Source organism: Equus asinus, chromosome 4 (assembly GCF_041296235.1).
Source record: "Equus asinus isolate D_3611 breed Donkey chromosome 4, EquAss-T2T_v2, whole genome shotgun sequence".
In the NCBI taxonomy this organism is placed as follows: Eukaryota; Metazoa; Chordata; class Mammalia; order Perissodactyla; family Equidae; genus Equus; species Equus asinus.
In genome coordinates, this window is record NC_091793.1 from 107,633,847 (window position 1) to 107,648,053 (window position 14,207).

A 14,207-nucleotide genomic window follows, 5' to 3' on the forward strand; every position below is an offset into this window, starting at 1 on the left:
TTCTTATACCCTTATTTTGTTTATTTGAGGATGTAAAATTACTAAATAAATCTGAACGACAACTGTACTTCATTGATTTTGCAGAATTAAGAGGAAGACTTATGAGGCATGGAATCTTCCATTGGGTTTGGAAGAAAGTAGAGTGAATGTAGAGATGCCAGACTGCCACTAAAACCCACGGACAATTCTGCACTCACATTTCTCTATCGAACTTTAAGATTTGTTAGTAATATGCTGCCTTTGCAAGATGAAAAGAAACTAATGCCAAGCAGGCATATTCTTCAATATTTGGAATAGATGTGCTTTCAAGATCATGGCTTCAAAGGTCTCCTGTTTGTATGTTTTGACAGTTGTGTGCTGGGCCAGCGCTCTCTGGTACTTGAGTGTAACTCGTCCGACTTCCTCCTACACTGGCACCAAGCCATTCAGCCACCTAACAGTTGCCAGGAAAAACTTCACGTTTGGCAATATAAGAACTCGACCTATAAACCCACATTCTTTTGAATTTCTCATAAATGAACCCAACAAGTGTGAGAAAAATGTTCCTTTTCTTGTTATCCTCATCAGCACCACCCACAAAGAATTCGATGCCCGCCAGGCAATCCGAGAGACCTGGGGGGATGAGAACAACTTCAAAGGGATCAAGATAGCCACCCTCTTCCTCCTGGGCAAGAATGCTGATCCTGTCCTCAATCAGATGGTGGAGCAAGAGAGCCAAATCTTCCACGATATTATCGTGGAGGACTTCATTGACTCCTACCATAACCTTACCCTCAAAACATTAATGGGGATGAGATGGGTGGCCACTTTTTGTTCAAAAGCCAAATATGTCATGAAAACAGACAGTGACATTTTTGTAAACATGGACAACCTTATTTATAAACTACTAAAACCCTCCACCAAGCCAAGAAGAAGGTATTTTACTGGCTATGTCATCAATGGAGGGCCAATCCGGGACGTCCGCAGTAAATGGTATATGCCCAGGGATTTGTACCCTGACAGTAACTACCCACCATTCTGTTCAGGGACTGGCTATATCTTTTCAGCTGATGTGGCTGAACTCATTTACAAGACCTCACTCCACACAAGGCTGCTTCACCTTGAAGATGTGTATGTGGGACTGTGTCTTCGAAAACTGGGCATACACCCTTTCCAGAACAGTGGCTTCAATCACTGGAAAATGGCCTACAGTTTGTGTAGGTATCGCCGAGTTATCACCGTGCATCAGATCTCTCCAGAAGAAATGCACAGAATCTGGAATGACATGTCAAGCAAGAAACATCTCAGATGTTAGAATTTTTACTGATGTAAATATGTTTGTTTTCTTTTTTAAGAAATGGGGCCTAGGGTGTTGGTATTTTACAAGCGTCACCAGTGGATATGAACTGGTGAAGGGGTTTTGTAAAAAGTTTTCTTCTTTCCCCTCCTAGTTCCTTTCTTGGATTATCAATTTGCAAACATTAGGCTCTGGTCAGAGAAACAATACCTGAGTTAGAAGGGCCAGATTTCATTCTCAGGTCCTAAGGAATTGCATTTATCCCAAAAGACAACTTCCTAACAACTGCTAGGATTTCCATACTGTGCATCTGAGATAAAAATGTGGTTCTGGGAAACTGAAACTCACGGTAATGTCTGCACATTGTCTCTGCAAAAATAAATAAATAAGTAAATAACGCTTTTTCAAAAACAATTCAGAAATAATGCACTGTCAGGAAGACACACTGGATGTGATTATTAATACTGCGTGTGCTGTTACATTGAATTTTTCCATATATTGCCATGTAATGTGTACAGTATTTGCGATTCCACCAAGAAATGAACTTAGTACTGGTAGGGAGGCTGCAGTTAAATAAATGGAAATTTAAACTTCAGTATCAAATATTCAGTATGTTTGGAAGAAAACTCTGCTTGCTCATCCAAGGATTAAACCTGGTCAGTGGGTGGAATGTATATAAAATGCTACTTAACAAAATAAAAGAGAATGTTTTTTTTCTTTTTTGCTCTTTCAGAACAAACAGTACATGGTGCCTCCAAGGAGACTTTGCCAAATATAATCTCACCTGCTCCCTCCATACAATGCCACTAAGTGCATTTTACATTTTCTGGCTCAGGCGAGCACATGTGTAGAACTAAGTTGGTAGCAGGCCAGAAGAAGAATAAATCACACAGAGAAAATACAAATTTAAATATGCATTATAATTACCATAAGCTTAGCAATAGTATAAGATGCCCCTCCCACACATTTGCAAAGCACGTGAGAAACTCTTTTAAGGGGTACCAATGTTATCAAATGGATTTAGCCCTACAGCTGATAGATGCAATTCTCTGTAACATCCGAAACATCTAAGTATGTCTAGCAGCTATGCTGTTAGGAGTGTTTTACAGGCCTTGTAATTGAGGTTCATGGGAAGGAAGGGTGGGGAAGCCTGGGTTCAGGTTCTGTTGATGCCAACATACTTATTGGGTCGTGAACAGACATCTTAACCTTGCTCTGTTTCAACATACTCATTTATAAAATGGCTGGAAAAAACACCTACCTCACAGGTGCTGTGAGAGAATTGCATTTGCTAAGTATTTCAAGATCCTTAGTTTGAAAGGTGCTACGTAATGCAATGTATCATGCATTATGCTAAATGCTAAAATAATTACATAATTAACAACGATGGTGATCAGTAGTAGTAACATCATCTTAATATAAAATCTGCCAAAATAAAGATCAAATATGAACTATTAGTGCACCTGATTCTCCTAAGACTGATTTTTCCTTGGATATAAGTTAGATGTTTGGGAAGCTTCCATTTCTCTGTCATTTCTTCCAGTTTCAATGAAGAAGTTATCACTTTAGTGCAATGCCTTGATATCCCAGGATGCTAGAAGTGAAGGCAGCTGCCTTCCTTTGGGGAGGAGCCTCTGTCTGGGGTTATAGCACAGTAATTGAAGCACATGCTTTGCAAATGTATCACATCAACTTAGATCTCAAGAAACATTTGATCTGAATTCTCAGTAGAACGTTAAGGACAGGTAGAGCTCGTCCACCTCGATCAGAAGAAGACTAGACACTCAGCAAACCCACACACTGCACCTCGTCTACCATTCAATTCATTAGAAAACTTGTTTGTTTTCATTCAAAGAAAGCCCCACAACTGAAAGAGTAGACCTTTTCTTTTTTAACCCGACCCTTGGAAGCTCCCCTAGATGTTGATAGCAAAAAGGTAGACAAAATGAAGAAGTGGAAGTCATGGCCTATTCTTGAAAACACTGGATCTCTCATCCCCAGCCCCAAGAACCCAATATGAGACAGGCCTTCTCGTCCCTTAATATAGCTTTGTCTTACACTCAGCAGGACTGCTGAATTTGATTAGAAAATAGCATTAGGTAGCCTGGGGAGCAGCACAAGGTGAGCCACTCTCCAATCCCCAACCCTCAACTGCTCTGCATTCTGATCACTGGGAAAGTCTCATGACTTTGTATTTGGTTCGCCTTTCATTCGTGCAGCCAAATCCAGCCTCTGTTTCATACCACCATCTTGCATCTACTTTATGCTCAGCCAAGCCACCTTCAGTGTCAAGGAATTGCACAGTATAAACATCATACATGTACATTTACAAATTGTTTTATATGTGTGTGTGTGTGTACATTATGAATAGAGCCCTAATCTTAAAAAGGAGCAAAAATCAGAGAATCGTATATCTTAAAGAACTATTTCCTAACTTTTTTTATGCTAGGTAGTGCCCATGTGACAAACATGTAAATATACACCAAAAACTATATGTATATATTTTGAAGGCATTTTTTTTTCTTCTCCTCAACTGTTCGTATAGCTAGAATCTGCTTGCTCTGTAAGATTTTCATCTGCATGGAGCTTGGTGAGGCAAGGCCATTCGTCCAGTGTTTCAATAGACTAAAGCATGTGTGACCTTTGTTTTTTGAACGTTCAAAAAATGTTTAAGTCAAATGATAAGAAAAAGCTCTAATTTTCTACTTTTGTTAACTTTATGATACTGGCAAAATTATGGTTTCAACTATTTGTTGTCATTTTTTTAAAATGTATTATCATTTCTCTGACATAAAATAATGGTTCAGACAATATTGTACCAGGAATCATTCACACAATTTTTACAAAACCTTCTGACGGTGCCTGCACCTCTTTTGTTCATTGTGCATTGAATAACAAAAGGTATCAACAATCAGTCTCTATATTCTTAACATTTCTTTTTTAAATTTATTTTTGGAAAAAAAAAGTTTTATCTTTGGTGGCTAGTTTGTGTGGCTTTGTGTCTTCTTATATTGGAGCAAATGCCAGTTTCAATATATAATATTGTATTTTTAAGTAGCCAGAATCAAAAAATGAAGATCATTTCGATTTGGATTAAATTCAGAAGAACAAAACCCCTTTGCGTGATATGGGGAAAACAAACTCTTTACAGAGAAGCCAAGGAAGGAGTTTTTCAATCAAATCTCTTCTATCAAAAGACAATGGAATATTTACATAAAACACCTGGGACTCATTTTCTACCTTTCCTAATATGTAGGTTTAGTGGGGGAATTGATTATGTCATTTCTTCTGTAAAGGTGTTGATAGTTTTTATAAGCAACAAGGTAACTTGTGAATGAAAGAAGAAGTAATTGACTAGAAACGCTTGTTGATGATTATTGACCTTTAGGTATATCGTTATATATGAATGATTGTATTTATGTATTTATTTGTCAAAATTGTACATATTATTTCGCCAAATGTAATTGTCTGTAAAAGTGCATTCTCCAGGTTTGTAGTACGATTTAGGGTTACATGGGTTGCCAATCAAGCTGCTAATCAGAACACTATTTTTTGTATCAATGTTATAAAACTGAAAAATGACAAATAGCTGCTGAAGATGTCAGTTTCTTCACCTTCCTCCTGAAATGTAAACTGTTGATTGAAAGCACTATGCTAATGTATAAGCCCATCTGTCATGAGGAAGATTATGGTTCCATAAAGCTGATTTTTTAAACCATTGGGACAAATAAACAGAAGGAGAACACATTTTCCACCTTGCTTCTTTTCTGAAAGAATCTCTTTGGTGAGTTGTGATCATTAAAATTAGTCGATTTCCTGTCGTTTGTCATTGACCTTCTCCACAACCTCAATATAGGTAATAATGCAAACCATTCAGAGCTCATCTGCAGGAGCCCAATGTGACTTAACAGTCAACTTAGAGATTATTTGACCTAACACACTATGGGGTACTCCAGGATTTAGGAAACAGGTATCTTGCTTGCCCCTTGGCAGCTCCAGGAAAGTCTCTGTGTTAAATTCTATGGGTTAAACATGCCAACAAATTCCAATCCGGAGGGCGTTATATTGATAACATGCGTGGTGAATTAGGACATGCTAAATCTAAGGCAAAACTGTCATTCTTAGGTTTCACCCACATACATCCTTAGCAGTATTGCATACTATTTTAAAGTTTGATAAGATTAGAAAAATGCTAGTCAGCCATTCTTTACAGCAGACTAGTAGATGCTGACTGCTGATGCCTGACTTTCTAAGCAAGAAACTAATAGCTATTTAACAAACAAAAGTTCCTTTTCTTACCATTCCTGATCTAGCTAAATAGGTCTTCACTTTTTAGTGGAGATTTGACTTTGGATTTACTACCCTTTTATCTAGGAATTCCGAAAGGCAAAGTGTGTCAGGTAAGCTGAATATGTGAGTAAACGATGAAAATATGCAATATATGGATTTGTATTCAATGTGACTTCTTAAAAGGACCAACATCAAGAGCAGAGTTCTAAAAATATGTGCCAAGACCAGGAGCATCAGCATCATGTGGGAACTTGCTAGAAATGCAAATTCTTGGGCCCCACCAGAAGCTTGGAGGTGAGGTTCAACAACCTATTTTAATCAACCTTTTGGGTGCTTCTGATGCACACTAAAGAGGTCACTGATTAAAGCAGGAGTTGGCAAACTACACTCTGTGAACCACATCTAGCCTGCTGCCCATCAGCTAAGAATGATTTCACGATGAACATTTGCAACGACTCAGTGATGGGGCATGCTAACATTGAACCCCAACTAAGCAAAACATTATCCTAACAGTAAGAATTCCACTTTCTCAGTAGTAGATGTGTATTGCAAAAAAGAAAAAATTGCTCTCAATTATTATTTTGTTAAATTTTTAATTTTGTCAATACAGAAACTGTGGAAATTTGTTGCTTGTTATACAAGTACTTTCATATATCTTCAATTTTGCCTCTTGACCTGCAAAGCTTAAAATATTTATTATCCGGTCCTCTACGGGAAAAGTTTGCCAACCTCTGACTTAGAAAAACAGAGAAACATCTGAAAAAAGGTGCTACCTGCAAAATTTCTCCAGCTGTAAATGAGAAGTCACATCAATAAAGAGTACTGGAATTGTCTCCATGCAGCCAGGGAAATGACAATGTAGTCGTGATAATGAATTGCATTAAAAACCAACAGCTGCATATATTTTTAAAACATTTCCTTTTCCTCAGAGTGATTTTTAAAATTTTTGGAAGCTTATTTCTAATTGTAACAATTACCCAAAGCTTAATTAATATATTGCTTAAAGATGGGTGGGTATTAGACCAAAGAGGGTGGGTTTCATATACAGTAGCTTGATTATCATAATTACAAGCATTCTATTTTCTCATTTACTTAATTGTCATAGCTTTCTGGATGAATTCATGCTGCTGGAAGAGAATTGAATACATTTCTGAGAGGGGAAAAAAACCCACAGAAATGGGGTTCTTTAGAAGAGTGATGTATCCCAGAATATAATCCACGTGAGCATGAAAAATCGCCCTCGAGAATATCTCCTTACTTCTTTGCTGGCTAAAATAGGCATTTTTGTGAAATGAAAAAGAAAAGAATGAAAAAGTATTATTGATTTAACTACATCTATAATAACACTGGCTCCACTGTCTCTTCAGCCAGAGATGCCTAGTGCTCAAGAAAAATTTTCCATTTAGTTTTCCTTATAGAATCTATTAGTTTGGTACATTATGTCAACTATTTGTTATGCCTCTTGCAATGACCTCAGTCCTCACCTGGAGGGAGCATGGCACGAGAGGTGATTTATTCGCTCTCTGAGGTTTATTCCAGAGCGTTTACTCAGCAGTGGCTGCCCGATATGGCAAGCCGGGCAGAGTTACAAGGAGGGGTTTTGTGATGACGAATATTTTTCAGCAGAGACAAGGATGACCTCACCCAATGAGAGGTGAGGGAAAAAAAAAAATCAAAGACTTTCTCCCATTGCAAAGCCTTACATTTTCAGTGTCCATTCTTCTCTTTTGTCATTGTCATTGTTGTTTAATCATAACAATAGCCCCTTGAGGTAGACACTGCTCTTATCTCAATTGACAGATTAGGAAACTGAGGCAACAGAGAATTTTGTAATTCACAGGGTGAACTCAGGCCCTCTGGCTCTAATGACTATGTTCTTAACCGCTACAGCACGTTGCCTCTAAAAAGTAAGAACACATACCACACTACCACCACCCCTACACCCACCTCTGTTCCTATGGAACTCAGTGTAACTATTTTAATTTGTTTTCAGATTGGAACTTCCCCCTTTTCCTCCCTTTCTTACTGAGTCATAATTTACATACTTTGAAATCACCCTTTTTAAGTGTTCAGGTCTATGAGTTTTGACAAATGCATACATTCAAGTAGCTACCACCATAATCAAGATATAGAACAGTTCTGTCACCTCCCCCTGACACAATTCTCTCATGCCCTTTTGTAATCAGCCCTCTCCTCCACTCTTTGGCAATCGCTGATCTCTTTGTAAATTTCTATCTTACATGAGATTTCATTTTATTCAGCTGTTATCATATACAACGTTTAATGTTTAGAAAAATACTCTTTGGATAACTTATTATGACAACTTAATACAAAGAAAAGGAAAAACTTGAAAAGGAAGAGAATAGAAAAAGACAAAAAATCCTAGGAAAATAGTTAAACAACATGAAAGTACAGGTAAAAGATTCAGGAATTTAAAAATAGACCACTATGGATTTGATAATATCCGAATCTAATGAATATTAATAAGAAGTACAAGCCAACAATCTATAACCCCCCTCACTCAGAGGCTGGCCCAACTCACTAGGAACTTTAATAGAGCTTCTATCCATTAGAGCTCACACACACATTTCTGTAGAGTAGAAAGAACAATCTATAAGTTCAATTATACTTTTTTCCCTCTTGGAAGCAAAGGATCCTCTGGAGAGGCATCCATTACTCGCTAGCTCATTAAAAAGCCGAGCCCTCTCTGCACTCGGGGATTTGTCTCTGCACCTGTCTCAAACCACACTCAGATGAGCTTGACTTCTGTATCTGCCTGTGCTTCCTTTCTATTGGTTTCTTCAACATATGCTAGTTCACATCTCCTTTAGGAAAAGATAACTTCACAACTACAAACTTCTCTCCAAACTTTATCAGCAGAAGTATCTGAGTCAACTTGAAAGCACACCATTTGTAACAATATGCTCCCCAGTCCTAGAGGCAATCCAAGCTCTAGGCAGGATGGCTGTGAGACTGAAGCAGGAAGCTGGAACAGGAAGGGCAGCATAAGCTGCATGTATATTCTACAGCAATGCTTCTCAGGTTGTAATGTGCCTAGTAATTACCTGGGAATCTTGTTAAAATGAAGATTAGTAGTTTGGGGTACCACCCAAGGTTCTGATTTTCTTATAAACTCTCAGGCAAGCCTGATGCTGCTGGTAGATAGACTGCCCTTAGTAGCAAGACCCTGATATTCAAGGCTGGATTCTAGACAGGGATACTAGCATTGCTTAAGCATCTATTATGGACCATGCCAAGGGCTTTTGCATACATTGCTTCTTTAAATCTTCACAAAAACTTGTTGGAAGTTATTAAGGATTAAGGTGAGGTTTGAGTCTCTAGTACAGTCTTAGGTTAGAAACTCATTCTTTTTACTTCTTGTATCTAGCTGTCTTGAAGACCTTATGGGAAAAGGTTGAGGTCCTAGAAGAAGCAATAAACCCAAGAAACAAAAACAATGGGAACCACAGGATTATTTTGCTGATACAGTGCCCAGTACCCCAGTACAAGATTCTATCTTAAAACCAGGTGGGAACTTACAATTTAGGTCCAGGTCAAAGATGGCTTCATCTTCCCACCAACTACCAAACTCTTGCCAAGCCTAAAGTTAGGAATACTATACAACACGTAGAGGAGAAAGACAAGATAAGCATGTATGCCCAGGCTATGGGGCTCCTGGTACTAGAGCATGGAGACAACAGGAACAGAAGGCAAGCAGCAGAAAATAAACATACATGTGTTATCTGTTGACAAATAGTGACTCTGCACAGGCGTAAGTGTGGCCTAATCATTGTCACAGAATATGACCATTCACACAAGTAAATAGACCTCCTGAGAAGAAGCAATGATTAGGGTGGGAGAAAGGAAGCTTTATTGCCATGAAATCAGAAGCTGGGTGGCCCCTCTCAAGTAAGGAACACAGCATTTATTATTGGCACTATTTTGAGGTTGTGGAATCCAAGAGTTAGAGAATTAAGTGATTCTTCCAGTGTCAAAAATTGATAACCAGAAAGATAGTATTCAAACCCCAAACTGTAGTCCAAATGCTATTTTCTATTATATCAAACTGTTTTCAATTCCATTCACAATTTTGGAAACAAAGTAGGGGGAAACCCTGGTTTTGATATTAGAATTAGCAATATATCCAAGAGCAAATGGGCAGTCAGTTCTTGAAGTAACAAACAAGTCTGGAAAGTCAGCATAAAAAAGAGATCCAGGGGAAGTGATGTCAGCACCATGGCAGAGTGAGCTCTTCCCTTAGACTCTTCCCCCAAGATATAATGAAAAGGACATTCATAAACCAACAGAAGACATTCACACAATACAAAAGACACCTGAGAGACCCATGAGGTCATACATCTGAAGGTGGAGGTGCTGGGTTCCCCAGGAGGAAGTGGAAGGAGGTAAGGGGATCTCCTCTCCCTCCTGCAATGGCAGTGACCCAGGGTGAAGGACTGCACATAGCTCTGAGAAAAGAGCGTGGAGGGGCTGCTCACCACAGGAACAACTTTGCTCTCCAAATTTCCTCACAGCCCATGGGAAAGCCCCACACAGAGGTGGCTAAGCTATTTCAAGGATGTCTTCATCAAGCCAGTACCCCAGGAGAGCAGATAGCGAGGGCACAGTGAGAACACCCCAGGGATTATGCATGAAAGATAGCGCCCCTCCCCTTCCAGGCACTCCAGCTCAGCCAGTATGCCAGAGCACCTGTACATACATTAGAAAAGCAACAGCTGTGAGTGAGCTCGTTGGCAATTACAGAGGGCACAGTCAGCATAGATTCTAAGGAAAGGCACAGATGCCAGGGATCATGTTGGGCTCAGAATACACAGCTCCTGACTTGCCCCCACAGTGGCAGCAGGTGGAATCTGTGACCAGATACTATGACTATGCAAAGGCACAAATACATGCCATCAAACAGTATGAAGAAATGTTTTAACACTCCAGACCAGAAGGAAAATGACAGGCACCCAGAAATCAACTCTGAAGGCACATAAATTTACAATCTAAATAACAGAAAATTCAAAAGAGTTATCATTAAAAAAACACTTGCCAAATTACAAAAAAATACAGAGAGTTCAATGAAATCAAGAACAAAATTAATGAACAGGGGAAATTCTTCACAAAAGAGATTGAAACTATAAAGAAAAACCAATTAGAAATGTTGGAGATGAAAAATACAACAAACGAGATAAGGAAAAATCCAGACTATGAATAACACAGTTGATGTTATGGAGGACAAAAATATAGAAATGCTTCAGATGCAGGAGGAGGAAGAACCAGGATTAAAAAGAAATGAAGAAATTCTCTGCGAAATATCCAACTCAATTAAGAAATGCAATATAAGGATTATAGATATTCCAGAGGGAGAATAGAGGGAGAATGGAGCAGATAGCTTGTTCAAAGAGATAATAGCTGAGATCTTCCCAAACCTGGGGAAGGAGCTGGAAATAAAACTAAAAGAAGCTAATAAAACTCCTAATTATATCAATGTAACAAAACCTTCTCCAAGGCATATAGTACTAAAACTGGCAAGGGTCAATGACAAAGAAAAAATATTAAGGGCAGCAAGGCAGAAGAAAGTAACTTACAAAGGAATCCCTACTAGGCTTTCAGTGGATTTCTCAGCAGAAACTTCACAGGCTCAGAAAGCGTGGAATGATATATTCAAAATTCTGAAGACAAAAACTTTCAGCCAAGAATATTCTATCCAGCAAAACAATCCTTTAGATATGATGGAGAAATAAATACTTTCCCAGATAAACAAAAGCTAAAAGAGTTCATCACCACAAGACCCCTGCTGCAAGAAACGATCAAGGCCCTCATACCTGAAAAACAAAAAAGAAAGGGCTTACAAAGCCTTGAACAAGGAGATAAGTAGGCATACAAAGTCATAAAACTGCAGGTCTCTATCAGAACAGGTTAGCAAACACTTAATTCTAACATTAAAGACAAAGGGAAGGAAAAATATCAAAAATAACTATAATCATCATTTTAACCACAAACTCACAACACAGGATGGAATAAGTTGTGACAAAAATAACTTAGAAGGGGAAGAGACAGGAGAGGGAATTGGCTTAGACTAAGGAAATAAGAGGCTATCAGAAAATGGACTACCTCATCTACAAGATTTTTTTATACAGACCTCATGGTAACCACTAAACAAATAATCAGAACAGAGATGCAAATGATAAGTAAAAAGAAAATTAAGAAAACCATCATACAGAACTGCCAAACTGACTTGGTAGTCCAAAATACATGGGAGGGGAAACAAGGGGAAAACAGAATAACCAGAAAATGAGTGATAAAATGGCAGCATTAAGCACTCTTATATAAATAATCACCTGAAATGTAAATGGATTGAATTTTTCAATCGAAAGACACAGAGGGCTGGATGGATTAAAAAACAAGACACAACAAATGCTGCCTCCAGGAAATACATCTCAGCTCTAAAGACAAACACAGGTTCAGTGTGAAGGGATAGAAGACGATACTCCAAGCTAATGGCAACCAGAAGAAAGCAGGTGTTGCCCTACTTATATCAGACAAAGTAGACTTCAAGATAAAACATGCAATGAGAGACAAAGAGGGGCAGTATATAATGATAAAAGGGACACTCCACCAGGAATACATACCACTTATAAATATCTATGCACCCAACAAAGGAGCACCAAAGTACACAAAGCAACTACTGACAAACCTAAAAGGAGATATTAACAACAATACAATAATAGTAGGGGACCATAACACCCCACCCACATCAATGGCTAGATCATCCAGACAGAAATTCAGTAAGGAAAGATTGGCTTTCAATGAAACATTAGACCAGATGGACTTAATAGATATATATAGAACATTTCATCCAAAAGCAAAGGAATACAATTTCTTCTCAAGTGCACATGGAACATTGCCAAATATAGATCATATGTTGTGAAACAAGGCAAAACCTCAATAAATCTAAGAAGATTGAAATCATATTAAGCTTCTTCTCCAAATGTAATGCTATGAAACTAGAAATCAACTACAAGAAAAAAGCCAGGAAATTGACAAATATGTGGAGACTAAACAACATGCCACTGAACAACAAGTGGATCATTGAAGAAAATACAAGAAAAATTTTAAAATATCTGGAGACAAATGAAAATGAGAATATACCATACCAATGCATATTGGATGCAGCAAAAGCAGTCCTAAGAGGGAAATTCATAGCAATACAAGACCACCTTAACCAACAAGAAAAATCTCAAATAAGCAATCTTAAACTACACCTAACAGAGTGAGAAAAAGAAGAAAAGAATCCATTGGAAAACTATTAGAAATAATCAACAACTACAGGGGCTGACCCAGTGTCACAGTGGTTAAGTTAGCACATTCCACTTCAGCAGCACAGAGTTCACAGGTTCTGTTCCCAGGTGCAGACATATGCACCACTTGTCAAGTCATGCTGTGGCAGGTGTCCCACATATCAAGTGGAGGAACATGGGCACAGATGTTAGCTCAGGGCCAGTCTTCCTCAGCAAAAAAAAAAGAGGAGGATTGGTGGGGTGGATGTTAGCTCAGGGCTAATCTTCAAAAACAAATAAATAAATAAATAATCAACAACTACAGCAAAGTTGCAGGGTACAAAATCAACTTACCAAGATCAGTTTATTCTCTATACTCTATTAGCGAACTAACAGAAAGAGAACTCAAGAATACAATCCCATTTACAATTGCAACAAAAAGAATAAAATATCAGGGAATAAATTTAACCAACGAGGTGAAAGACCTATACAATTATTGTTATTGAAGGAAATCAATAATGACATAAAGGAATGGCAAGATATTCTATGCTTATAGATTGGAAGAATAAATATAGTTAAAAATGTCCATACTACCTAAAGCAATCTACAGATTCAATGCAATCGCAATCAGAATCCCAATGACATTCCTCACAGAAATAGAACAAAGAATTCTGAAATTCATATGGGGCAACAAAAGACCCTGAATAGCTAAAGAAATCCTGAGGAAGAAAGAACAAAGCTGGAAGCATCACAATCCCTGACTTCAAAATATATTACAAAGCTACAGTAATCAAAACAGCATGGTACTGGTACAAAAACAGACAAAAAGATCAATGGAACAGAACTGAAAGCCCAGAAATAAAATCACACATCTATGGACAAATAATCTTCAACAAAGGAGCTGAGAACATACAATGGAGAAAGGAAAGTCTCTTCAATAAATGGTGTTGGGAAAACTGCACAGCCACATGCAAAAGAATGAAAGTAGACCATTATCCTTCACCATACACAAAAATTAACTCAAAATGGATCAAAGACTTGAAGGCAAGATGTGAAACCATAAAACTCCTAGAAGAAAATATAGGCAGTACACTCTTTGACACCAGTCTTAGAAGGATCTTTTTCAATACCATGTCTACTCAGAGAAAGGAAACAAAAGAAAAAATAAACAAGTGAGAGTTCATCAGACTACAGAGCTTCTGCAAGGCAAAGGAAACCAGAACCAAAACAAAAAGACAACCCACCAACTAGGAGAAAATATTTTCAAATCATATATCAGACAATGGTTAATCTCCAAAATATATAAAGAACTCACACAACTCAACAAAAAAACAAGCAGTCCAATCAAAAAGTGGACA

General features: G+C 38.0%; 1 protein-coding gene across 11 annotated transcripts in view; it reads left to right on the forward strand.

Annotated features, from left to right (window-relative positions):
• B3GALT1 (beta-1,3-galactosyltransferase 1) overlaps positions 1 to 5,048 on the forward strand; it is a 315,156-nt gene extending 310,108 nt beyond the window's left edge. For all 11 annotated transcript variants that reach the window (XM_070508050.1, XM_070508047.1, XM_070508051.1 and 8 more), the window contains one exon: positions 85 to 5,048. In XM_070508050.1, the coding sequence (XP_070364151.1) occupies positions 314 to 1,294 (981 nt within the window). In that variant the 5' untranslated portion in view covers positions 85 to 313 and the 3' untranslated portion in view covers positions 1,295 to 5,048. The remainder of the gene's footprint in view (positions 1 to 84) is intronic.
• Positions 5,049 to 14,207: the final 9,159 nt, after the last annotated feature.